This window comes from Cucurbita pepo, chromosome 3 (assembly GCF_057944985.1).
Source record: "Cucurbita pepo subsp. pepo isolate OVF chromosome 3, ASM5794498v1, whole genome shotgun sequence".
Lineage (NCBI taxonomy): Eukaryota > Viridiplantae > Streptophyta > Magnoliopsida > Cucurbitales > Cucurbitaceae > Cucurbita > Cucurbita pepo.
In genome coordinates, this window is record NC_141800.1 from 3,578,785 (window position 1) to 3,605,316 (window position 26,532).

Below are 26,532 nucleotides of genomic sequence, written 5' to 3' on the forward strand. Positions count from 1 at the left end.
TAAAATAAAGTGAAATAGAAAGAAGTTTTTTTTTTTTTTTTTTTTTTTTTAAATAATAATAATAATAATAATAATATACCTTTTATTAAACTAAATTTCTATATAAAAAATTGCTTGTGAATAGTGACAAATCCAAATTATTTAAAATAATTTTAAATTTTTATAAAATTCACCGATGTTATGTGTATATTAATTAGTTGAGTTATGTTTAAGGAAAAACTCAGACAGAACAATATCAGTTAGATATGGACTTTGACAGTTACGAATGGTAACAGAGCCAAGTTATGGGCAGAGTGCAGCGATGACTGTGCCCTGAAGGGGGTGGATTGAGAGATCTAAGTGGTGTGTCAATCTCTCCCTAACAGACATGTTTGTTACAAATGGTATCAAAGTTAGGTTATGGGTAGTGTGCAGCGACGACACTGTGCCAAGGGGGTGAATTGAGAGATTCGGGTGGTGTGTTTTAGCAGACGCGTTGTAAAAACTTTGAGGGAAAGCACGAAAGGGAAAAACTCAAAGAAGACAATATCTATTAGCAATGGACTTGGACGGTTACAAATGGTATTAGAGTTATGTTCTGGGTAGTGTGCCAATGATGATGCTGTGGCTCGAAGGGGGTGGATTATGAGCTCCGAGTGGTGTGTCAGCGAGTACGTTGAGCCTCGAAAGGAAGTGAATTATGAGATCCCACTTTGATTCAAGTTGCGAACCGATGTATATGACGGTACGAAAAAAAGCTCCCATTCACACAACATTCATTTCCAATAATGTTTGGCATTGCCCCACAAGCTAATGCAACCTTCTCCTTTCATGCCCAAATCCTCTCTCTCTCTCTCTGATAGTGATTGGTCTTTCAATCTCTCTTTCCATTACAACACTTCCACTACCCAAACCGTCCTCTTCTCTCCTCTTCCCACTTCTCTCTCTAAAACCCCATTTTCATTTCTCCATTTCCAATCCCTGATGATCACGCAGCCATCAATTTAAGCCAAGAACAGAGCAAAATCATCAATGGGTTCCTGTGTTTCAATCCATAGAAACTCCGATTCCGCCGTGAAATTCCGACTCTCAAATGGCTCTAAGCCCAACGCTTTGCCAATTCCTCCTTCCCCGATCAAAGACAACGACACTCCGATCATCGGAAACCCTCCCATTCACGGCGGCGTCTTCGTCAAATCTCAGAGCTCCCCTTCTCACTTCGGTACTCATCCGTTTCTTCTTCTTCTTGACTTTGTTCAAGTTTAATCGGCTTTGTTTTCTTCTTTTTGTTTCGTTTCTCTAATTATTTCTTGCTGATTTGTTTTAGTTGAGTGATGAACTTTGCGATCTAAAGTGTTTGCTTCTTGCGTGTCCCTGATTTGACTTCGATTGCTTTCACATGATCTAACCTTGTTTCCTTTTTCTAATTCATTATCTTATAGGATCATTGTTTAATTGGAATAATAAAGTTAATCTAGGTTCCTTTTGTTTTATTTTTTATAAAAAATTGAGATATCGATCTCTTTTCCAATGTAAATCCCCAGAGATTGATGAACAGGAGAAGGATTTTCCCCTTTCTTTTCGAATAATTATTCATTAAACTTAGAGAAACCCCAGATTTCTTAGAATTGGCACAGTTCTATCTATATATTGTTATCAGTGGATTGATGGGTGTTTCTTATAATTTGTTGCATACCAGAGTTCTTGAGTTTGTCTTTTGATAAGAACATTGTCATGAGTTTCTATCCATCTCACATGAAGCATGCCAGAGTTCATGGAAAGTGAGGAATGCTTACTCAACATCTTAAGTCCTTATCAGCAGGGCCACCTCTTCGGGGCTAATTGATAGCTATTACTAAGCTGCAAGTCTATTACAAGTTTAGCTTAGCCTTTCCTGTTTGGTTCATTTTGAAGAATCATTTGTTCTTGTATGATCATTTGTTCTTAGAATTGCATAGATGAAGCACTTTCTGTTCTTGGACTACTTTCACAAGGTTGCTGTTCTTCACTTATCTATGTTTGGAGTTCCATTTTTAGTGAGTCTTTGTTGCTTTATGTAACCGTCCAAGCCCACCGCTAGTGGATATTATGTAACGGTCCAAGCCCACTGCAAACCGATATTGTTCTCTTTGGGCTTTCCCTTTCGGGTTTCCCCTCAATGTTTTTAAAACGCGTCTGCTAGGGAGAGGTTGCCACACCTTTATAAAAAGTGTTTTGTTCTCCTCCCCATGTGGGATCTCATAATCCACCCAAAGAGGACAATATCTGCTAGCAGTGGGCTTGGACCATTACATATTGTACGCTTTGACCCGTTACATATCGCTGTCAGCCTCATGGTTTTAAAACGCGTCTATTAGGGAAAGTTTTCCATACCAAGGAATGCTTCGTTCTCCTCTCCAACCGATGTGGGATCTCACAATCTACCCCCTTGGAGGCCAGCGTCCTCGTTGGCACACCTCCCAGTGTCTGGCTTTGATACCATTTGTAACAGCCCAAGCCCACTATTACCATATATTGTCTGCTTTGGCCAATTGTGAGATCCCACATCAGTTGGAGAGGGGAACGAAGCATTCCTTATAAGGGTGTGGAAACTTCTCCCTAGTAGACGCGTTTTAAAACCGTGAGGCTGACAACGATACGTAACGTGCCAAAGCAGACAATATCTGCTAGCGGTGGGTTTGGGCTGTTACATGACTTTCATTCGCTGTATTAGAACACTTTCTTGCTTATATTGTCATGGTGAGTTCTTTCTTTTGTGTCCGTTCTTGAAAGAGTTCTTCACACTAGTCCTTGTGTTTATATATGTTTTGCTATCTATCTCGCCTACTTTTGTATGAACTCTGAAATGGCTGTTCTATGAACGAAGCAAGTTGATCATAGAGCTTTAAACTGGTCTCATAGGTAGCAAAGATGAAGCGTTTTTCGATTCCCGAGGCTGGTTGGATTCGGATTGTGAAGATGATTTCTATAGTGTCAATGGTGGTAAGTAGTCATTAGAATTCTTTTATGCTGTTAGTCTCCTTACCTAATCAATTGCAATGGCTGCAGATTTCACCCCGTCACGAGGAAACACTCCGGTACGCACGAGCTTCTCCTCCGGTACTCCACGGATCAACCAAGTCCACGTCGTCGATGATCTAACTCCAATTGCCATGCCCAAACCATCACCAACAGGAAAGAAGAAACTGGCTGAACTTTTCAGGGATAGCTCAAGAAATGGCACTGACATACAAACCAAACCAACACTAAACGAACTCGCCCTGCAATCAAATCCCGAAACGCCTTATATGTCGGGAACAAACTCCGTATGCAGCAGCGAGAGGACCTCAAATGGAGGAGATGTCTGGATTGAAAAGGAGAAACGATTTGGATCTGCACAATGCTGCCTCCCAAGCTTGGGATCACGTCGTAGCTTCGGCGACCGGAGGAAGAAGGCAAGTCCTGCCATAGCTGTATAAACACAACGCTCGATCAAACACGCCACGAGCTGCAAATTCCCTCTGAATTTCTGCCATTGTGAGACCCCAAAGCTCATGGAGTAGCTCACAATTGTTCAGAAATGTGTAAAGTCCTGAAATATCAGATACAGATATTGGTGTTGTTGAAGGCTGTGTCTATGTATAAACATGTCTTAGATTCTTAGTACATTCATATCAGAATATGTTAGAAATCAAAGAGGAGAGGAAGAAGATGAAGAAGATGATGAAAGCAATGGGACTTTTTTGGGTTTTTCCTGAGAATTATAATAAACAACCTTTTTCATAAAAATTTAATTATCATATTCTTTTGATTTTTTCTTTAAAAAATCGAAAAAATGTCGTTCTTTATATATTAGGTATGTTCATATAACCCGATGTAACGACCCAGGCCCACTGCGAGCAGATATTGTCCTTTTTGGGCTTTCCCTTTCGGACTTCCCCTCAAGGCTTTAAAACGCGTCTGGGAAGGTTTCTACACCCTTATAAATGGCATTTGTTCTCCTCCCTCATCAATGTGGGACATCACAATCCACCCCCGTTCGGGGCCAGCGTCCTCGCTGGCACTCTTACCTTCCTCCAACCGATGTGGGACCATCCCCAAATCCACCCCCATTTGGGGCCCAGTGTCCTTACTGGCACACCGCCTCGTGTCTACCCCCCTTCGAGGAACAACGAGAAGGCTGGCATATCGTCCGTTGTCTGGCTCTAATACCATTTGTAACGACTCAGGCCCACCGCTAGCAGATATTGTCCTCTTTGGGCTTTCCCTTTCGGGCTTCCCCTCAAGGCTTTAAAACGCATCTGCTACGGAAAGGTTTTCAGACCCTTATAAATGATGGTTTATTCTCCTCCCCAACCAATGTGGGACAACACACCCGAGAACCCGAACAACTTGAACTATCCAACCAAAATCATTAAGGTTGAATTTTTTGAAGGCCGAGAATTCAGGTCAGTTCGCGAGTTGACATGTTCTTGGTTAAGTCAACCCGAAAATAGGGTTACAACAACCCAACCTTACCTCACTTTTAAGATTATTACGGGTTGGGTTTAATATTCCCGTTAACTTTCAATTTTGTGTCTAATAGATATACGAACTTCAACAAGTTGGTTAAGAAAGGCTTAAAAATAATGCATAGTTACTAGTATCAACAAGATTTGCCTTCCTTTTCCGTGGACCTCCAAGTTAAGCGTCTTTGGTGTCACAATCGCACCCTATGGGCCTCACAATATAATTGTTTAATACCTACTCTTGTTCTCGAGTAAGTCAGCCAACTAAACTTAGGTTACTGTTGGCATGGACGACGACGTTTCTCAATCCTCCGACTCCGCTCTTGACAAATAGTTTTAGAAAATCGGGTTCGAGGAAGTTTTGGAAAACAATTGGTAGAAAGTAATAAGTAACAACAACGACTTTAATAACATACAACCCATGTAGAAAAATCAACTATTAGTTACATTTCTTTACCGTACATTTTAATCTTCACAAGTGTAGACATGATTTTGACGAACCGTGAGTTTAAAGCTGACGTAAGCATGACCATCACAAGTGGCGTTTAAGGTTTATAATTAGGATTAGGTAAGTAGTTTCTATAGATAATTATTGAATTATACTTTAATCCACGTGTATAAATCAAATTTATCCATTTTCCCTTAAAAAAAACTGCCACGTCCTCAACGTGGGGCCCACTCTCTCTCTCTCTCCCATTATAAAAAGCCTTGACCAGAGAGAGATAGAGAGATAGAGGGCTAATTGAAGTAGCGACGGTGGAAATGGCCTTCTTCCGGGGGTTTTCTGTTATGATGACGGCGGCGATGGTGGTTCTCGGTGGTTGTTTCGGCGGAGGCCACGGTGGCGTCCTTGGTTCGCCGGAGGAATTGGGCATCTGTGCTTCTGCTGTTACCATTCATGGCTATATGTGCCAAGAAATTCAGGCAATACATATATATATATATATATATATATATATATATATATATATATATATATATATATATATTTTTTTTTTTTTTTTTAATTTCAGAAATTAAAATATTTTTTTTTTCTTATCTTGGATGTTTTTCAACTCATAAAAAATTAAAAAAAAAAAAGTTTTTAATTTTATTTTAATTTTCGTAATTGGGTAATTAATTCAAATATTTATTTAAAGAAAATTAAACCAATTCTAAATAAAAAATAAGGTTTTTTTTTTCCTAATTTAAATAAACTAATAAATTGAGGCAAAGACCATTCTAATTAAAGAAATGTCTCCTAAATTTCCAATTATATAATTATGAAATGAAAACTTAAATTATTATTAGTAGAACCGTAACCCTAATTTCGATGTACATAATAGGTGACGACGAAAGATGGATATATTCTAAGCTTGCAGAGGATCCCAGAAGGTCGCTATGGAAGTGGCCGAGGTATCAAGAAACCGCCCGTCATCGTACAACATGGTATTCTTGTGGTATGTTTTCTTTATCCGTTAAATAATAAATTTAGTCGTTAAACAAATTCATATATATATATATATATATATATATATATATATATATATATATATATATATATATATATATATATATATAACATAATCGATGCTAAAGATAATATTTTAAAATTTATTCTAATAAACTAATTTTATTGGCCAATATGAACATAGTTGAGCTGATATATTATTGACCAAAGATTAAAGGTTCAAGATTATTATTATTATTATTATTATTGTTATTATTATTATAAATTAAAGTTGGGTTAATATATTTGGGATACATAATATAGTGGTGAGCATGGGGCACATGTTATAGAATGTTTAGCCAACTTAAGTATTTAAATATTTTACTTGTTTTAATATAATTTAAAGTAAAGTGGCCACTCTCTTATGTTTATTACTCCACTCAAAATAATAATAATAATAAATAATATATATATATATATATATATATATATATATATATATATATATATATGTATGTATGTATTATGTATGTATGTATGTATGTATAGATCTCGGGTTTCAAATTTTTATTAGGTGAGGTGGGACGGAAAAACTTTACTCGTCCCTATATGAGATCCCACAATCCCATATTGGTTGAGGAGGAGAACGAAACATCCCTTTACAATAGTGTGGAAACATTTCCTTAGCAGACGCTTTGAGGAGAAGCTCGGAAGGGAAAGTCCAAAAAAGACAATATTTACTAGCGGTGGGCTTTAAATTGGGCCGTTACAAATGGTATTAGAGCCAGACACCGGACGATGTGCTAGAGAGGAGGCTGTTTCCTGAAGAGGGTGGATAGTGTGCCAGTAAGGACGTTGGGACTTGAAAGGAGGTGGATAGTGTGCAAGTAAGGACGCTGGGACTTGAAAGGAGGTGGATATTGTGCCAGTAAGGATGCTGGAAATTGAGAGGGGATGGATAATGTGCCAGTGAGGACATTGGGACCTGAAAGGGGGTGGATAGTGTGTGTACGGGTAAGGACGGTGGGACCTGATAGGGGGTGGATAGTGTGCCAATAAGGACGTTGAGACTTGGAAGGGGATGGATAAATGTGCCAGTGAGGACGTTGGGACCTGAAAGGGGGTGGATAGTGTGCCAGTAGGGACGCTGGGACTTGGAAGGGGATAGATAATGTGCCAGTGAGAACGTTGGGACCTGAAAGGGAGTGGATAGTGTGTGTGCCAGTAAAGACGTTGGGACCTAAAAGGGGATGGGATAGTGTGCCAGTAAGGACGCTCGGACCTGAATGGAGGTGGATAGTGTGACAGTAAGGACGGGGCGGAGTAAGATAGAGATAGGAAAGAAAATATAATCTCGTCTCCGACTTGGTTTAATTATTATTATATTGTAATTTAGTTTATAATTATATTGTGAATTTTTATTTTTATGGAGGACGGGATGTCATGGCTTCTGAACTCGCCGGAGCAGAACCTACCATTGATTCTCGCCGATAACGGCTTCGACGTTTGGATTTCCAACACACGAGGGACTAAATTCAGCCGCCGCCACACCGCCCTGAACCCCGCCGACCGGGAATTCTGGAACTGGTCATGGGACGAGCTCGCCGCCTATGAACTCCCCGCCGTCTTCGACCATGTTTCCCAACAAACTGGCCGGAAAATCCACTACGTCGCCCATTCTCTGGTGGGTTTATTTCAATTCTCCAATTTTTAATGATCGGAGTATAACCGACGGTGTTGGATCGGCAGGGGACGTTGATAATGCTAGCCTCGTTGTCGGAAGGGAGGCTGGTGAACCAGGTGCAATCGGTGGGGCTTTTGAGCCCCATCGCTTATCTCAGCCATATGACCACCGCTGTCGGAGCCTTGGCCGCCCAATCGCTCCTCGGCGAGGTGGGTGGCGATGAGTTTTGAAAATGGGTTTTATAACAGAGCACCGTCGCCACGGCGGCGTCGGCGGCGGCGGTGTGGCGTTTCTTTCTTATTGGTTAACCCTTTATTTAATGCTTCTTTCAGATTATTGAGTCGTTGGGTATTATAGAATTCAATCCAAAAGGGTAAATAACTTATTTTCTATTTTCTTAGTAAAATAAATTAAATTAATAAAAATAATAATAAATTTTATAATTTTTTCTATAAAAAATTTTAAAAAATATCGGTTACTTTTATATATATATATATATATATATATATATATATATATATATATATATAAAAATGCTATTATTTTATTTCAAAACTACATTTAAAATTTAAAAAATACAAATGAAATTTCAAAATTTCATTAATAAATACCTTATTTTTTATTTTTTTTTTCAAAAATCGATCGTTCGATCTTCATCTTGTAAAAACGGATGTGATTGATGACAGGAAAGCGGTGGAGAAATTTGTGAAATATTTGTGTGCTTTTCCGGGAATGAATTGCTATGACTTATTACCTGCTATTACTGGTATCTTCCCGTTTCAATTTTTTTCAAAAATTATTTTTTAAAAGTAATTTGGAAAGAATTATTAATTTAAACTAATTATTTATTTATATTATTAGGTGATAATTGTTGTCTCAATTCATCTACCGTTCAGCTCTTTCTCAATAACGAACCGCAATCAACGTCGACAAAGAACCTGGTCCACTTAGCTCAAAGTAAGCTTATTGTTAGTTTTATGGTTTCAAAAAGCATCTTTTGCGTTCGTTTAATTGAATAAAATGTTGTTTGATTGGGTTGAAAAGTTGTTAAGCATGGAGTATTGACGAAATACAACTACGACGGAATATACCTCAACTTGAAACACTATGGAAAAATCAAGCCGCCGATGTACAACCTCTCCAACATTCCCCATGATCTTGCCATTTTCATAAGCTATGGCGGTCGAGATGCCCTCTCTGACGTTGAAGACGTCAATCATCTCCTCGACCACTTCAAGTTTCACGACGTCGATAAGCTCTACGTCCAGTTCATCCAAAACTACGCCCATGTAGATTACGTCATGGGCATCAATGCAAATGATATGGTCTACAAACCTCTAATTGCCTTCTTCAAGAAGAGAGTTCATCTTAATTTATATTGATTTGAATCCGAAAGAATGACACAAACACAGAGAATTGAGTTTGTAGCAATAAAGGTTTCCAATAGTAAATAATTTGGGGTGTAAACATTTCGACCTGTTTTAGTTCAACGTTGGTTGATTATATCTACGTCTCGTACAATAACCTCAGAAAGGTCACCAGATCTTTAGAACACCCTAGGAAGCATAATCATCAAGTCGACAATATCAACCCGCTATGTTTTCACCTTACGAGTCGAGAAATGATTATTTGATCGAAACACAATGAATTACATCTACTTATTCAAAAGGAATGTTGCAAGAAACTTGTCAACTAAAGATGATATTACATGGAAAACAACTTAGATTACAGAATACAAACAGCTTCCCAAAATCAAAAGATGAGCAGAAAACATTAAAACATTGTGGTGAAGCTGAGGTTTTGGATTGGATTGGATTGGGTTAATAAGGAATGCCTTCTTCAGGTAAATCCCAGTTGTCATCATCAGCTTCCTGCTTGGTTGCAGGCACATCCTGCTTGTCCTGTGGTGTAAATCTTTGCTGTGGCCGCCTGTTCATCAACCAAATCATAACTCAGTTTCATCAAACACCTTAGCACATAAATGATATCCATTTTCCCATCACAAACGTTGTAATTAGCTAATGGGGCCTCAAGAATTCACTTAATAAGACGTTTTTCTACAGCCATCTTCCATCTCGAGTAATGGTGTACTTGGTTTCGAGATATAAGATGTTCAGTGAAATTCTCTATAATAACGAAAAGAAAAAGGAAGAAATCTCTCGTCATTCTTGATCAACAAAAAATGGTGCACGTTCTCATTGGCATTCAGTACTCAACCGGAAAAGCTATAGTTGCATCGGCCTCACCCATGGAGTTTCTTTGTTCACTTGAATAAGCAGATTAACCGTACTTTGAGATCGATAAGTGAGTTGGGTTCTCCTTAGATTCATTGCCAAGTTTGGTCTTTCTTCAATCTTGTGTGGAAGGAATTCTCTCCGGGTTCGACAATTGGGTTAACCTTCCTCCCAAAATGAAGAACCAGAGTGTTTTAACAAAATAGAGTGATTCATATCCCAAAGGGATCAAATTCTTTATTTGGGAGCTAAGCTATTCCAACATCAATACTCAGGTTGTCCTACAGAGAAAGCATTAGCTGTCCCTTATTATGCATGGGGAATATGGAAACTCAAATTCACCAATTCAGTAGCTGTCCCTTTGCAAATGAATTCTAGCGCTTTATCTATGCGAGATCCCACATTGGTTGGAGAGGAGAACGAAGCATTCTTAAGGGTGTAGAAACCTCTCCCTAACAAACGTATTTTAAAAACCTTGAGGGAGAAACTCGAACGAGAAAGCCCAAAGAGAACAATATCTACTAATGGTGGGCTTGGGCTGCTACAAATAGTATTAGAGCCAGACACTGAGCGATGTGCCATCGAGAAGATTGAGCACTGAAGGGAGGTGGACACAAGGCAGTCGGGAATGGATTAGAGGGTCCTACATCAATTGGAGAAGAGAACGAGTGCCAGAGAGGACATTGGACCCTGAATGAGGTGGATCGTGAGATTCTACGTCGGTTGGAGAGGAAAACAAAACATTCTTTACGAGGAGTTTTCTATAGAGTAGATGGTTTAGAATGCAATAATCGCATTTTCAACGACAAGCAGCAAGACTCTCCGTCCTTTACCGAGTAGTTATTTTCGCTTCGTCATGGGGCAAGTTCAAACAACCTTTTCGTACACTACACCCTGTTCGTATTGGCAAAGATATACACCTTTTCAAGAATATGTTCTTACTCTTGGACCAATCGTTCAACAAGGTTAGCTACCTCATAATAACTATTGAATATAGATTCAAAAATCTGCATGTCTCTTAGTAACCACAGTATAAAAACCACCAACCACCGGGAAGGACGCACCTCTAGTGTACTAGTTATCGTGCTAACGATAAACACTAAACACTTGGTAGCCATTGGAAAAGGGAAGCGAGGGAAGCTAAGCTTAACGAGGACTGAAGAAGAATCAATATAATGAGGCCAACGATTTAAGGTACTTTTCTCTCATACATCTAACAGGTTACCTTCCTAGCAATCAAATTCAACACTGAAAGAAAAAAACGACTAGCAAAAATCGCAAACAATTCAAGGAGAAGAATCACAATAAATCAAAATCCAAACAAACAATCACAGAATTCACAACCAAAAACACAAATCCCAAAAGAAACCACAAGAAATTTTAGAAACAGACCTCCGGCGGTTACGTTTAGCAGCCTCGCGAGACTTGCGCTTCTTAACATCATGAGGATTTTCAAAGAATTTCCGTCTCTTACACTCCTGAATCACACCGGCTCTCATAACCTCTCGCCGGAATCTATTCAAAAGCCGCTCCTCCGGCTCATTATCATCTACAATCACCTGCACATTATAAGCCGATCTGAAGAACATAGTATTAGCAAAGGCCAGCGAGGGGCAGATAACGGAGGCTAATTCCGCCGATAAGGGCTCGGAATGTTTCGGAGCCTGTTGGGGGCTTAGAGCAACCGATCCATCTCTGGATTTTAGTGTCTGAAATTGAGCAGCCGCCTGATTCGCCGGAGAAGGAGACGCAATGAGGGGCTGAAGGGGCTTTGGCGGCGGTGGTTTTGAAGGTAAGAGGAAGGAGAAGAAGCTGGAGAGAGAAGCCATGGATGGGTCTGGAAATTCAGTGTAGAGTTCGCAACTTTGAGAGTTCGATCATCTCCTCTCCATCTCTTCTAGCGTTTGTGGATAAGTTTCCCAATCCATTTTTCTTTTAATTTCGCCAAAAATAGAATAATTAAATAATTAAAATAGCATTTTTTTTTTTATATTTTTAGTATGTCTAAATTTTTAAAATTTAGAATTATACATAAAAAGTAATTTTTTTTAATAAATATAATATTTTATACATAAATTAATAATATTTTATATTCCGCTCAATATTTTATTAGTCATTTATAAATAAAAATGTTCATTTAACCTACGGACCTGATCTGAGTAGTGGAGAATCGGGTTGGGGACGAGAATTTTATTCTCCATCCCGAACCCCACCAAATCTCCGCCCTATATTCAATATTATGTTGTAATAATTATATTAAGAATTATATTATATTATATTTTTTAAATTTATTAAAATATTTTACCTTAGTTATTTCGACCAATATAAAATATATACATTCGATTAATAGATTTAAGTTTTAAATTTTCACCTATAATAATATAAATATAATAGTATACGAGCTAAAGTTATTATATATATATATATATATATATATATATATATTCATTATGAACTCTCCTAATGGTTAAATGGAGGGTGAAAACCTCTATCTCACGACTCGAGTACTGTACTCTCATGATCAGTAGAGATATGTTAATTGTTCTCGTTCCTCTCAATTAATAATAATATATTTTTCAAAAAAGAAAAACGGGGCCAAATCGAGACTGTTTTTTGTTCTCGTCTCCATTAAGTTCATGATATTTTTGCCTCCTACCACTCGTTTCTTTGCCCGAGAAAGAATATAACAACTTAAGCTCATCACTAATAGATATTGTCCGCTTTTGCCCATTACGTATTACCGTTAGCCTTACGGTTTTAAAACGCGTCTATTAGGAAGAAGTTTTCACATCTTTATAAAGAACGATTCGTTTTTCTCTCCAATAAACGTAGGATGTCACAAACAACTTCGTTAGCTACCTGAGAATATTATATTATGTTACGAGAGTGGTTTTGGTGACACGAGTGACCCCATGACATAGTTAATGGCAACTTGTTGATGTTAGCCATTATGACTAGGAATCTTTTAAGTATATAATATGATCACATTATTAAAAGAGAAAGCAAAGGCCACAATGAATTTATATCATAAATTATGGTTTGTCACTAACACGGTAGACCAGCACGTTTTGTCATCACTCGCATGTTTTTTTTAAGAATTTTTTCAAAAGATAACCGAGCATACTTGCATATCTTTAGCATCCCTCTCGTTTAAATACGATATCGGTCGGTTTATATCTCATTTCTCTACTCAAGCATCATGAATATCTTATCTACTGAATTATATTCGGATTGTTTTATATAAACCTGTGGATCCCACATCGGTTGGAGAGGGGAACAGAGCATTCTTTATAAGGGTGTGGAAACTTCTCCGTAGTATACACGTTTTAAAACTGTGAGACTGAGAGCTATACGTAACGAGCAAAAGTGGACAATATCTGCTAGTGGTGAGCTTGTGCTGTTATAAATGGTGTTAGAGCCAGACACTGGAAGGTGTGCCAGCGAGGACGCTAGGCCTCAAGAGGGGTGGATTATGAGATCTCACATCAATTGGAGAAGAAAACGAAACGTTTCTTATAAGGGTGTGGAAGCCTCTCCCTAGTAGACGAGGTTTAAAACTGTGAGACTGACGACCATACGTAACGAATAGAAGCAGACTTGTCACGAAACCAAACATAAAACCGCCCCATTGTCCTTAAATTTATCAAAAGAAAAAAGAGACAAGAATCTAGAGATTAGTGAGGAAAAGCATGATCCAAATGGGATTACCAATAGAAGTGTTTGGTTGAGGCATCTTCTCTATAATTGGTTGGCTTATAAAATAATGCAAAAAGCTTCAAAGATTATTTATTTAATTACCATAATGTCCCCCAATGAATAAGACAAACATAATGGTTGCATCACTTCCAATGTTTTTTTTTTTTTTTTTTTTTTTTTTTTTTTTTTTTTTTTTTGTTCCTTAGTGACCTAGGCAGCCTCAAAAACATGTTATTTTAATTTTTATTATTATAATATTAATATTAGAACGTCTCATAATTTTAAAACGCTTATGTTAGGAAGAGGTTTTCACACCTTTATAAAGAATATTTTGTTTTCCTCTCCAACCGAGATGGGATCTCACAATCCAGCGTCTTCGATGACACACCAATCGATGTCGGGCTCTGTTACCATTTATAAAAGCCCAAGCCCACCGCTTACAAATATTGTCCACTTTAACCCGTTACGTATTTCCGTTAGTCTCACTGTTTTAAAATGTATTTAAAGGAGAGATTTTCACACCCTTATAAAAAAAAATGCTTCATTTTCCACTTGACGTGGGATATCACAATCCACTCCCCTTGAAAATCCAACGTCCTAACTGACACACCACTCAGTGTCTTACTCTGATACAATTTCTAACCGTCCAAGCCCACTGCTAGCAGATATTGTCCGCTTTAACATGTTGCGTATCGCCGTCAGTCTCATGGTTTTACTACGCGTTTGTCAGGGAGATATTTTCACACCCTAATAACAAATGTTTCATTTTCCTCTCCAACTGATATGAGATTTCACAATCCACCCCCTTGGAACTCCAGCGTCCTCAATGACACACCGATCAGTGTCTGGCTCTGTTACCATCTATAACAGCCCAAACCCACCGCTGACAAACATTATCCACTTTAACCCATTACTTATCGCCGTCAATCTCACTGTTTTGAAACACATTTATTAGGAAGAAATTTTCACGCCCTTATAAAAAATGCTTCATTCCCCTTTCCACCTGACGTGAGATATCACAATCCACTCCTTTTGAAAATCCAGCATTCTCGCTAACACACCACTCAGTGTCTTACTCTGATACAATTTCTAACCGTCCAAGCCCACTGCTAGCAAATATTATTAGCTTTAGCCCGTTACGTATCGCTATCAGCCTCACGATTTTACTACGCATTTGTTGGGAGATATTTTCACACCCTATCGAATTTTTACACTTTATATTAAGAATACTTTTTAAAATATTAAAAAATACTCATTTTCAAATAAAAGACGTTAATGCTAGTCTTAAAATTTCAGAGTGTTTACATAGTACTAACCTAAAATTATTTTTAAACTCTTTTAAAAAATATTAATGAATAAAAGTTAAAAAATATATTTTAAAAAAATAAAAAATTTTAAAGATATTTTAGAAACAAAATATAAAATTTAGTAATATTTTTATTAATTTAACAAAAAAAAAAAAAAAAACTCATAAAAATGGAAGCTTTTTGTCATATTGTGCATGGCGACGGCGATGGCAAGGCGAATTGGAGGAGAGGAACCTGAACTTTCGGCTTAGAGGTGGAAATCCCTCATGGAAATGACTAAGAACTCATTTCTCTCTGTTTGAAACCTCTGAACTTCCATTGATTTCTCTCAGCCATTTACAGAATCCCATCAAGAACTGAAGAACAAGCAGCCAATCGGAATCAGAATCTCCCCCTTTTTCTCTCTCCCAAAATCTCGCCCAAATATGATATTGTTTTTCAATTGGGGTGGAGTTTGGAGGTGTCCAAATTCCACCCACTTCAATTGGTCCTCTAGTTAGTGCCCTATTTTTTAAACCTAATTTAGCTTTTAACTTTCTTGATTTTAAAAAGAGTAGCCTTGTAATTGTAATTGTATTGTATTGTATTGTATTCTATTGTTCCTTCAAATCTGTGTGTTCTTCGAGTTCTTCACTGTTCCTCTGCCACCATTATTAGTACCACCACCACCATCCTTCTCTTTGCTTTAATGGCCTCCTCTTTCCCTCCATTTCCTTCTTTTCTTCTTCTTCTTCTCCTTCTTTTTCTTCCCCCACTTCCATTTTCAATCTCCTGCGCCTCTGATTGTTCGGTTCTTTGATTTTCATCTTGGTTTTTAGATACCCTTTTGCTAATTTCTTCACGGGTTTCGCTCTGCTTGACATTTCTGGTAAGCCCCTTTTACACGCTTAACTCACTGATTCTTTGTATTGGTACGTTTTTTCATTTGGGTTTCTTCTTTAATGGTGATCTGTCTGAAGTTTCTGTGATTTTGGGGTGGATTTTCCTCTGTTCTTGCCGGTCGGACGTTGGTTTTTTAGAGTTGCCCATAAGGTGTTTGTTAATTTGCCTCACTGAAAAGTGATTTGGGATCTGTTTGGTACCGTTTGTATCTTTGATCTTTGTGAAAGTGGCTCTTGGAATTTAGCATTTGGGGCTTGTTTCTTTGAGGGAAATGGTCAGAAACTGATGAATTGATTGAGTATTTGATTTGGGGTCTGAAGTGCATATGCTTGTGTTTTGTTGATCTTGTTTTGCAGTGTTAGATCAATGTATAAGGATAAAGGTTTAGAGGGTTGTGTTTCTGGTTCAAGGAAGAAGAACAATAGGCGGGACTTGACCGTTCCCCGTAATTCCGCACCACGCTTCGCCCTGGACTGCGGTGTCGGTGAATCCTCTGGTTTAAAATCTCAGGATGCAGATTATTCCATTCCTTTATTTGGTGATGAGTTAGAGCTTTCAATCTTAGCTAGGTTTCCCAAATCCGAGCAATGGAAGTTGTCTTGTGTGAGCAGGAGATATCTAGCTATTGTGAAGAGTGGTGAGCTATATAAGATTAGGAAAGCCATTGGATACAAAGAGCCTTCTGTGTTCATGTTAGCTAGTGGGGAGAGTAGCTGGATGATGTTCGATCGGACTTTCCAGTCGTGTCGTAGGCTTCCGATCCTGCCATCGGATTCGTGCTTTTTGGATGCAGATAAGGAATCACTTTGTGCAGGCACGGATCTCATTGTTACCGGTCGAGAACTTACAGGAGGTGCCATTTGGAGGTATCAGCTAGTAGAGAACAAATGGATCAATGGCCCCTCTATGATCAGTCCAAGGTGTTTATTTGCATCAGCCTCCTCTGGTTCGAATGCATTCGTTGCAGGAGGGATTGCTCTCGAGTTCAGCACGGAAGGCGCTTTCGGCATGGGGATGGAATATGGACAGACTGTGTTGAACACTGTTGAGAAGTATAATTCTGAAAGCTTATTATGGGAGCCTCTCCCGAACATGCACCGGTCGAGGAAGAAGTGCTCGGGCTGCTTCATGGATAACAAGTTCTATGTCATTGGAGGAAGAGACAACGATGGAAACCATCTCACTTGTGGCGAAGTCTTCGACACGGAGAAGAACTCATGGGATTTGATTGAAAACATGCTGGAAGACGCCCCGATTTCAACTTCTCAATCGCCTCCTCTTGTCGCTGTCGTGAACAACGAGCTCTACTCGCTCGAACCGTCTTCAAACGAGCTGAAGGTGTATTTGAAAGGGAGAAACGAGTGGAAGAACTTGGGTCCAGTCCCAGTCCTTGCTGTTGTTAACAAAGGTTGGGGAGTTGCATTCAAGTCACTGGGTGATAAACTTCTGGTAATTGGTGCATCAGTTGAATCATCTGCAAACGATTCCATGAGCATCTACACTTGCAGCCCCGATCCGAGGGCGGACCGATTGCAATGGACGCGTCTCGACTGTGGCACGAACCATCTCAGTCCCTTTATTCTGAACTGCTGTGTCATGGTTGCTTGAATTAAGCTCTCATCAAACCATGTTGGTTGTCTTTGGTGTTCTAAGTAAATAAAATGCATCCCTCATTGGGTACCTTCACCTATCGTTCTGACTAAATAGTCGAATCTATCTCTTAGTGGTCCTTTTCTCTACTACGAACTCCTTCCCAACTAGCCCGTCTGATTGATTTTGTAAGATCGACCAAATCAAAGGGGTGAATTTGGTCTAAAGTTGTCGGAACGTATCGTTTGCTTTATCGAAGCTTTATTAATGGAGTCTTGATTGACGAATCAACATAGGTTGACTTTTCCATATCAATTTCGTAAGTCAATTAATTTTTTAGCTGACCGTTTAGAATCAAATTGATGTCTCGTCAATCAAACATATCATTTGAGAATCAAATAGAAACTAAATTCAGAACTCGGTTAGGTTTGAAAATTTAGAGATCAAATGATTATTTTCGAATATAAATTATATAATATATATTATCAAATAAAATTTTATAATAATTATCAAATTTTTTTAATAATTTAAAATTTTGTGGTTTTGTCTAATAATAAAGAATGAAATTAGGTTTTAAAAAATGTATTACTTTCAAATAGAAAATACATAAAAATAAAAAGATATTACCGGGTCGGGTATTACCCGAATGGGTCGGAACCCGAGTCGGTGGACAATTTTACCCTTTACATTTCTATTTTTCTTTTAATTTAAAAGAAAATATTTATGAAATTTGGGTTGTAAAAGAGAAACAGAGAGACAGTGTGAAGAGAGAAGCCATTGGTAAAGCGCTTTCTCTTTTTCTCTCTCTTCCTTCTCTCGCTCCTCTCGCTTTTCCGCCATTGTCAATTTGATTCTGTTCTGAGCTAAGAGAAGAAATCTTCACTTCCAGTCACTTCTCCATCTCTGTAAGCTCTTCAATTCACCGCATTTCCCCTTTTTGTCTTGTTTTTCCTCAATTTTAATTTTGATCCTTTCTGGTTTTTTCCTTCAATTTCATCCTTCAATCCCTTAAATCCAACCTCCCTTTTCGTTTTCGTAATGCGGATTGTATAATTTGATTGATTGCCTTCGTGATTGTCATCATTTCTCCTCTTGTGGACTGTGTGATTTGGGTTAGGGTTTTTGACGTCTCGATGTGGAGTTAGGGTTTCGGTACGCTTGATACCATTTCTTGGAATTTGGAGATTTGGATTTTGCTGCTGCTGGTCTATTTCCTCGGAGAAGCTGGAGTTTTTGTACTGGTAGGTATTTTTCTTCTTCCTGTTGTTTTGTGTGTTGGATCAAAAGTCTGAGATACGCTTGATTGCTTGGGGGATTTGAGGGGGCAATGTTAGAATAGGCATTTGAGATTTTGTTGGTTTGAAACTGTTCTGGTTAGAGTAATTGGTTAGACAGTGATGTCTATGAACAATAATAATCCGCCGAAGAGCCTTGGAGGGACTTCTTCATCGCCTTATGGAAATTCTGGTATAGTTCCGCCGTCTTTGGCAGCAAACGCCACATTTTCTCAGCCGCAAGCTCAATTAGGAGCTGGGTTTCAAAATCCATTTCAGCTGTCCCCTGCTCAGGTTCTTGCTCAAGCTACGTTAAAGGCGCACGCTCATGCCCAAGCTCAAGCTCAAGCAGTTCACGCGCAGTTTCAAGCTCAGCTACAAGCTCAAGGGCTGTCTTTGTCTCAGAGCCAGAATGTTGGTGGTGGGAACATGGGTTCTCCTTCGCCAGGATTTTCCACACCCGGTCTCGCTGGTGCAAAGCGGATTCCTCAAAAGCCACCAGTTCGGCCTCCTATTCTTTCTCCTGGTACCACATTTTCACCGTTGAAAACAATGGAACTCACGCCTGCTGCTCGTAAAAAGAAGCAGAAGCTACCTGAGAAGCAGCTTCAGGATAAAGTTGCTGCAATCTTACCTGAATCTGCGCTCTACACTCAGCTGCTCGAGTTTGAGTCTCGTGTCGATGCTGCTCTTGCAAGAAAGAAAGTTGACATCCATGAAGCTCTTAAAAACCCTCCTTGTATCCAGAAAACTCTTCGAATTTATGTCTTCAACACATTTGCAAATCAGGTTAACACAATACCCAAAAAACCAAATGCCGATCCTCCTACCTGGACCCTTAAGATAATAGGTAGGATCTTGGAAGATGGAATAGATCCTGATCATCCTGGGGTGGTACAAAGATCAAACCCTTTGTACCCAAAATTTTCATCTTTCTTCAAGAGAGTAACTATTTCCTTGGACCAGAGGTTATATCCAGATAGTCACATCATAGTATGGGAGAATGCTCGATCACCGGCACCTCATGAGGGCTTTGAGGTGAAAAGAAAAGGGGATAAAGAATTTTCGGTTAACATTCGGTTAGAAATGAATTATATTCCAGAGAAATTTAAGCTGTCGCCTGCTTTGATGGAAGTTCTTGGTATTGAAGTTGATACTCGCCCAAGAATAATAGCGGCAATCTGGCATTATGTAAAGGCTAGGAAACTTCAGAATCCCAATGATCCATCTTTCTTTCATTGTGATCCACCTCTCCAAAAGGTATTTGGGGAAGACAAATTGAAATTCACCATGGTTTCGCAGAGAATATCACAACACTTGTTCCCTCCACAGCCCATACATCTGGAGCATAAGATTAAGCTTTCTGGGAATAGTCCAGCGGGTACAGCATGTTACGATGTGTTGGTTGACGTCCCTTTCCCAATTCACAGGGAATTGTCTGCTCTATTAGCCAATGCAGAGAAGAGCAAGGAGATCGACACATGTGACGAAGCAATTTGTACAGCTATAAGGAAAATTCACGAGCATCGTCGGAGACGTGCTTTTTTCCTTGGATTCAGTCAGTCTCCTGTGGAGTTTATTGATGCCTTGATTGAATCTCAAGGCAAGGATCTCAAACTTCTTGCAGGAGAAGCTAGTCGAAATGCTGAAAAGGAGCGCCGGTCAGATTTCTTCAATCAACCATGGTATGTTTGTTCCTTATTTCACCTGTTTTTGCTTATTAGCATCATATTTATTCATTCGCAGTTCATACATTAATTCAGCGGATTTTCAATTTTCAATTTCTAACAACATTTTTGTTTCTCACCCGTGGCCGTGTGTGGATTTGACCCCAAAGATATATTCCTTAACTTCCCCCCTTCTCTGTAGCTGTTTTGTTTTGGCATCATAGACACAAGTTATGCACTATATTGTTCTTTCTTTTCTCTTTCCAACAAAAGAGATTATTCTTTAAGCTTTTAGCTGCCGGCCCTCACACAGAATCTTCAATAGGTTGCGGATTCTAAAATTGGGATTACCTGTTATTCCTTTTATCATCTTGAGCTTGATTGTAAGTTCATGGTTGATTGAACAGGGTTGAAGATGCTGTCATCCGGTACATAAACCGAAAACCCACAGCAGGGAGCGATGTACCTGGAAGTACATGACTGGGTTCTTGTTGAGCTGCTATGGATTGCCATTTTTTGTTGGGATTTTCATTGGATTAGCATGCTACGATACATGTATGACACCCTTTAGTTTAGTAACAAACACCGGATGGTTCCGATGCCGTGCAAAGGCTTCATCAACGCACATGGTATGTGAATTCCATAAAACTCGCTCTTTTAGTCCAAGCAAGCTTTAATCATCAATTAGCTGGTGATGCCAATGCTTCATTAACAACATATGGTTTCTTCATAGTCATTTTCTTAGAGCACCCTTTATTGTAGTATGGAATATTTCTTGTAGTCGAATCTGCAACCATATAAAGTTGAGATTTTTTCTGGTAAAGCATTGTGTAGATGAAAGTTCATGATGATTTGTCAATTATTCCTTGAACATGTAGTTTGTAATCTAAATATCATGTTTCTTGATACTTGGAGGAGGTGCAACTAGAGAAATTCGAGATCGGCGATCTGTTTCTTGATTAGATCGACACGATTTAATACTATTATCTTATAGAAATCTATCAATGTTCAGCTGACAAAGATGAATGGCCATGACTATTTTTTATTTGATGGGAAGATTTTCTCCAGATTATTTAATTGCTGAGATCTTTATTGAAAATTGAGTTTGAAACCCCATATGAAGGGTGATTCAGCCATGTCACCTGCAGTGAGTTCATCCCAGTTGATTATCTTTTTGTTTATTATATCAGTGAGGAATCTTTGGAAAAATATCCAGTTGATTTGAACTCTAGGAACATGAATACTCAAAATGTGTTACAAATGAAACGAAGAGGTGTGATGTGAGCTCTTAGGGAAGATCGGCTTGTTATCCCTAAAGTAACTTTTATCCGTTGAGCGATGACCTTTCTACTCGGCACCGCTCTGATTCTGTCTCGTCTTCTTGGTTTCTGAATTTATGCTATCAACTGTTGACACGTTGGATGTATGTTTTCATCTGTGATCTGTCAGTTCAGTGTTGGAATCGTTGACTTGAGTCTTCTTCTGATTGTTTAACTTGGGAATTTTGTTTGATTGTTTGTCTTGAATTGGCTCTCTCTCTCTCCTCTTTCTCTCTCCTTTGACACAAAACTTTGAAGCCGCCGACCATGTGTGCCGTCAACAGCGGCACAAACACAGGGTGGTCGGCGGCAATGGGTTTGATTCTGAATTGGCTGAGAATTGACGCCACCACATACTTCATCTGAATGAAAGCCATCTCCTTCCCCAAACACACTCTCGGCCCTGCCTGAAATATTGGAAACTTGTATGGACTGACCAACTTCACCCCTCTTCTCCGGCCACGCCCGTCGGGCTCGAGAAGCCATCGACTTGGCTTGAACTCAAACCAGTCCTTCCCCCACAAACGCTCCATTCTACCCATCCCATATGGGAAATATGTCACTCTATCCCCGGCTTGGACCAGAGTCCCGTCTGGTAAGTGATCGTCGGCAATAGCATGCTTTGAATCCCATGGGACGGGCGGATACATTCTCATGGTTTCACATAGGCATGCCTTGAGAAATTTCAGCTCCTTTAGAGATTTGTAGTCCAATTTTTGTTCAACTCTTAATGCTGATTCCGAGTCTATCTCTTCAACTAATTGATTCTGGATGTTCGGATGATGGGAGAGTAGCCAAAACAGCCATGTCATTGCAGCCGAAGTCGTGTCCCGTCCCGCCATGATGAAGCTTATGGCCATGTCTCGGATCACCTCATCGTTATGCCCAATCGAGATTAACCTACAAAAAATAAAACAAAGTCAAGAAGAAAGATTTCGAGAGATCAAATAGATATAAATTTTAAAGTTTATGAACGAAATTTGTAATTTAAACTCATTATATTTTCAATGGTTTATTTCGATCTTACATTTTTTTTTTTTTAATAAATATATGCATGAAATGCATACATACATTATATTATAATTGCATGTGCCAAATAATATTTTTAATATATGATTTGATTATCATCTAGTTGGTCACCTGGACAACAGATCTTTTCTCTCATGGAGATCCTCCATCTTCTTCTTCTCCCTTCTTTTCTCAATTATGTTCTTCACTTTCCGGTGAACCTCCGCCACTGCCGTCTTCAGCCGCCGCTCCGATCCAACCCCGAACCATCTCTTCACTTTCCATATCATGTAAACCGGCTCCATCGCCCTCCCAGCGCTCACTTTCGACGCTACGTCAAAGCTCTTTTCAAGTTCGAGAATAGTCTCTTCTTTGCTCCCTAACACAACTTTACATATTACTCCGAATGCAAATCTTTTGAGTAAATCCTGTGAATAATAAAGCTAGAAATTTTTATTGTGATTATATAATTTTTTTTTTAGGGTTTTTTAAAAAAATTATATTGTTTAGTTTCATCGAAATCAAATAGTTATCGAATGAACCATAAAGTGTCATTTCTCCTATCTCGTTTGCTACGCCCTTACCTGTAAGTCAACGATTGCACCATCTCGAGAAGACGTCTCGAGGGCGGGCAACAACCGCATCTCAACCTCCGACTCCAACGTCTCGACGACAAATTCCTGCAACGACTTGGCGCTGAACTCATGGCTAGCCAGCTTCCGTTGCGTGCGCCATAGCTCGCCGTCCACGTTGAAAATGCCACAGCCAAGAAAGTCACCTAAAATCTCAGTGAAAGGCTTCCCTTTAGGGAAATTAACGAAATGGGTCGTCAAAATATACTCAACGTTATCGGGGTTCACCGTCACCACCGTCCTCCGACATCCAAGGCGGCGGACGACGATGGTACCGGTGGCAGATCCCGACAATAGCTCAGTGTACCAATCCAACAGGCGGTTCCGGTTATTGTAGAAGGAGAGGAGACAGCCGATGAGAGGGTACGTCGGCGGCGAGGAGTGACTGAAAAAGTCGCCGGCCGGTGGCCGGAATCTGAAGAGGAGGTAAATGAAAATGGAGATGGAGAAGAGAGAGATGATGATACCCATGAAAGTGTGACAATGGCATTGGGAATGAAGAAATTATATTATAAAGTGCGAAAATGTAGGGTTTTTAAATATCTTATGTCTTAATTTTATAATATGCTTCGAAGACTTTGGTTTAAAATATAATCACTCGTCAATTAATTTATATAATATAGTTTTAGGGGCGACAAATTATGTTATATAAATATAATAAAAAATTATAAATAATAAATTACTTAAGTCTTATTTTTATATTCCAATGTATACACTCAAATAATAAATGTCTTATTTTCTATATTTATATTATATTATTGAGCCAATAAAAAAATTTACAATAGTAATATAAATTAAATTAACCTTCCTACCTTCTTAACATGATTATAATATTTAGTTAAGAGAAATTAAAGAAATTAGAATTTACTTAAAAATTACTAATTTATATAAATTTTTAAGATAATTAATTAAGAGATTATATATCTAAAAAATGTTGAAAACTTTAACGACATAGCTCAATTAGTCAATATATTACCTACTTTTAGTTAGAAATTACATTAAAAAAATTTAAATTAATTGACAAATGATATCATAAAAGTAATTATCTATGATACAATTCAAATTTCCTACCGGGTGCTTTCATGTCCAATCAATGAAATAACAATATATTCAAACCAATAACATTGAGATAGAAACATTTTCAACAGTGCATCGTTATGATTTTGACACGCTCATGACAAGTCTTAAAAATAACCTAAGCTCATATACATTTTTTTGCACATCTTTGTAGGTTCGTCGGACCTTAGGTGAGGTTGTTCGATCACACAGTCTACTCATGCATGCATGTACAATCTTCTGCATTTTGGTTCTACACTAAGTCAAGTCATCCAACTCGACATTGTCTCTACATTGGATTAAAGTCTATCTCATACGATCGTCTTAGTTCTTAATTAACATATTCTACATTTCTTGATATCGTCACATATATAAAATAGGTAAAAGTTAAAAAAATAATAAATAAAAAAACTTCCATTTTTAGGTAAGAAACACGTTGATTGATGGGAGTGGATATGGATATGTGATCCCCTGCAGTTTCTGCCTGCTACGACCAGATAATGAGGTTCAAGTTCTAGACAGCTCCTCTTTAACCCAATCCAACTACGCCTACCGTCCGATCAATCCCACATACCCTACGATGTAGGCCCACTGTTTCATCCAACGGCTCACCTCACACCATTCTACTTCTCCTTTTCACCTTCCATCAAATAAGAACATTGCCAATAAATGAGATAAATTATTGGATAAGGTTGTAATCTAATTATTCGTTTCATACGTCTCAAACATACTCGACATTTATTTGAAAGCTACAAATCTAATAGATACAAAAACGAATCATTTCTGTTAAAAGAATTTTGATCTTTAAATGAAACTAAAAATAAAGTTATTAGAACTTATGTCTAAAATGGAATGTCATACAATTATAGAGATATATAGAAAATCGCTGTCCATAATAATTGGTATTTGGAACAACGGTCTTGCTTAGCTATTTATATGAAAAATCCTTACGGTTGGGTGGACCTATCAAAATCAATAGCATTTCTCTCCATTTTTCTCTATTTTAATAACGTATAAATATAATATACTAAAAAGATAATATAAACTATATAATAGTCTAAGTTAAAAGTAATACCACATTCCTTATAAAGTTCAAAACAATATACTAACAAAATTATATGCATAATGTCATAATCTTTTTTTAGTATGGTTGTATAAAAAAAGCACTCACCTAGCTGTTTGTCTTGGAAACTCCAAGTCAAAGTCTTCCCTTCTGTCCATGTGACATTGCCATTATTGTGGTTCCCTTCTTCTTCCTCGAAGCAATCAAGGCGGCTGCCGGAAATACTGCTCCTCCTCTGATGTCGAACCTGCTGGAGAATTCAGACAAAATATCAGTCGCACTGACCAAAAACAACACAATTCCAGGATGGATTGAGTACACAACAGTCGACAAAATCAAAAACAATTTCGTTGCAAGACAAAAGACATGCCATATTACTGGGTGAAAATGGAAAAATCTGTTAGGAATCACGACCCTCCACAATAGTACGATATTGTCCACTTTGAGCATACTCATGGCTTTGCTTTGGGCTTCCTCAGGCCTCATACCAATGAAGATATATTCCTTACTTATCCATGATCATTCCCGAAATTAGCGGACGTGGGACTCTCTCCCAACAATACTCAACAAAATCAACCAGACCCTCACGGCTAAAGCGGACTTTTTGGGTTACCAGCTGACCTTTGAAGTGACACCAAGTGGTCACAACTGTTCTGTTACAGCTCCATTGTAAATCTCAGCACCAGATACTGATGCGGTGTTTAGCTTTAGCCAGCATTAGAGGCAGGAATCATGAGAGGTCCATGGCGTTTATCTGGGCAGCTGGGGAGATGGAGAGCCTGTAAACCTTGAAATTGGAAGCCAAGCAAATGACACCACTCCAACCATTTGGCCTGCAATTGACTCACATCAGACAAAGACAACGGGTATAGTGATGCCAGATAGTGGTAGGTAGGACTCTAAGATGCTCAAAATGTGCTGAGAAACAATATGGTAAATCTCAAAAAGCTTTAAATTAAGACATACCTTTGGTACTCATGATTTGGTGCAGCCAACTTTGTAGTCAGTGAAGGAGTATTCGAATTCGGAGAGGATTTTCTTGAAGGTTGAGGGAGGAGTTCTACTGGATTCAGCTCCTACTCCTTTCTTTTCACCAATAATATGGTGGGCTACACTGGGAAAGTCAGATACATAAATTCAAAACACTTACTTTGTACCACAAGGCAATGCTGCTGTAGAGATGATATCAGGAGTTTCATCTGGAGTTCAAGCAGCACTAAGACTC

At 38.6% G+C, this 26,532-nt stretch overlaps 6 protein-coding genes across 7 annotated transcripts; 4 read left to right on the plus strand and 2 right to left on the minus strand.

Annotated features, from left to right (window-relative positions):
• Window positions 1-819: 819 nt before the first annotated feature.
• LOC111791904 (uncharacterized protein At3g27210) lies at window positions 820-3,747 on the plus strand. Its single transcript, XM_023673418.2, has 3 exons — window positions 820-1,201; window positions 2,881-2,961; window positions 3,028-3,747. Exons 1-3 carry the CDS (start codon window positions 1,012-1,014, stop codon window positions 3,435-3,437), a joined length of 681 nt encoding a protein of 226 aa, XP_023529186.2. The 5' UTR covers window positions 820-1,011; the 3' UTR covers window positions 3,438-3,747.
• A 1,466-nt stretch (window positions 3,748-5,213) lies between these two features.
• On the plus strand, window positions 5,214-9,263 carry LOC111790734 (triacylglycerol lipase 2). The gene is made up of 8 exons (XM_023671765.2): window positions 5,214-5,390; window positions 5,792-5,905; window positions 7,328-7,579; window positions 7,645-7,788; window positions 7,912-7,952; window positions 8,266-8,345; window positions 8,441-8,536; window positions 8,624-9,263. Exons 1-8 carry the CDS (start codon window positions 5,229-5,231, stop codon window positions 8,959-8,961), a joined length of 1,227 nt encoding a protein of 408 aa, XP_023527533.2. The 5' UTR covers window positions 5,214-5,228; the 3' UTR covers window positions 8,962-9,263.
• LOC111790733 (small ribosomal subunit protein bS21c) lies at window positions 9,157-11,728 on the minus strand. Its single transcript, XM_023671764.2, has 2 exons — window positions 11,206-11,728; window positions 9,157-9,508 (listed from the first exon to the last, which is right to left on the minus strand). The coding sequence occupies exons 1-2, from the start codon at window positions 11,640-11,642 to the stop codon at window positions 9,400-9,402; spliced, it is 546 nt and encodes a 181-aa protein (XP_023527532.1). The 5' UTR covers window positions 11,643-11,728; the 3' UTR covers window positions 9,157-9,399.
• A 3,289-nt stretch (window positions 11,729-15,017) lies between these two features.
• On the plus strand, window positions 15,018-17,384 carry LOC111790735 (F-box/kelch-repeat protein At3g27150). Its single transcript, XM_023671766.2, has 2 exons — window positions 15,018-15,684; window positions 16,055-17,384. The coding sequence occupies exon 2, from the start codon at window positions 16,065-16,067 to the stop codon at window positions 17,304-17,306; it is 1,242 nt and encodes a 413-aa protein (XP_023527534.2). The 5' UTR covers window positions 15,018-15,684; window positions 16,055-16,064; the 3' UTR covers window positions 17,307-17,384.
• Window positions 17,385-18,018: 634 nt separating this feature from the next.
• LOC111790736 (SWI/SNF complex component SNF12 homolog) lies at window positions 18,019-21,137 on the plus strand. 2 transcript variants are annotated; one of them, XM_023671767.2, is made up of 3 exons: window positions 18,019-18,193; window positions 18,406-20,247; window positions 20,637-21,137. In XM_023671767.2, the coding sequence occupies exons 2-3, from the start codon at window positions 18,686-18,688 to the stop codon at window positions 20,707-20,709; spliced, it is 1,635 nt and encodes a 544-aa protein (XP_023527535.2). In that variant the 5' UTR covers window positions 18,019-18,193; window positions 18,406-18,685; the 3' UTR covers window positions 20,710-21,137. The 2 variants fall into 2 exon arrangements, with proteins under 2 accessions (XP_023527535.2, XP_086978546.1); XM_087122420.1 differs by having other exon boundaries at window positions 18,019-20,247.
• Window positions 21,138-21,367: 230 nt separating this feature from the next.
• Window positions 21,368-23,679, minus strand: CYP94B2 (cytochrome P450, family 94, subfamily B, polypeptide 2). Its single transcript, XM_023671768.2, has 3 exons — window positions 23,141-23,679; window positions 22,689-22,984; window positions 21,368-22,448 (listed from the first exon to the last, which is right to left on the minus strand). Exons 1-3 carry the CDS (start codon window positions 23,657-23,659, stop codon window positions 21,680-21,682), a joined length of 1,584 nt encoding a protein of 527 aa, XP_023527536.2. The 5' UTR covers window positions 23,660-23,679; the 3' UTR covers window positions 21,368-21,679.
• Between the last annotated feature and the right edge of the window lie 2,853 nt (window positions 23,680-26,532).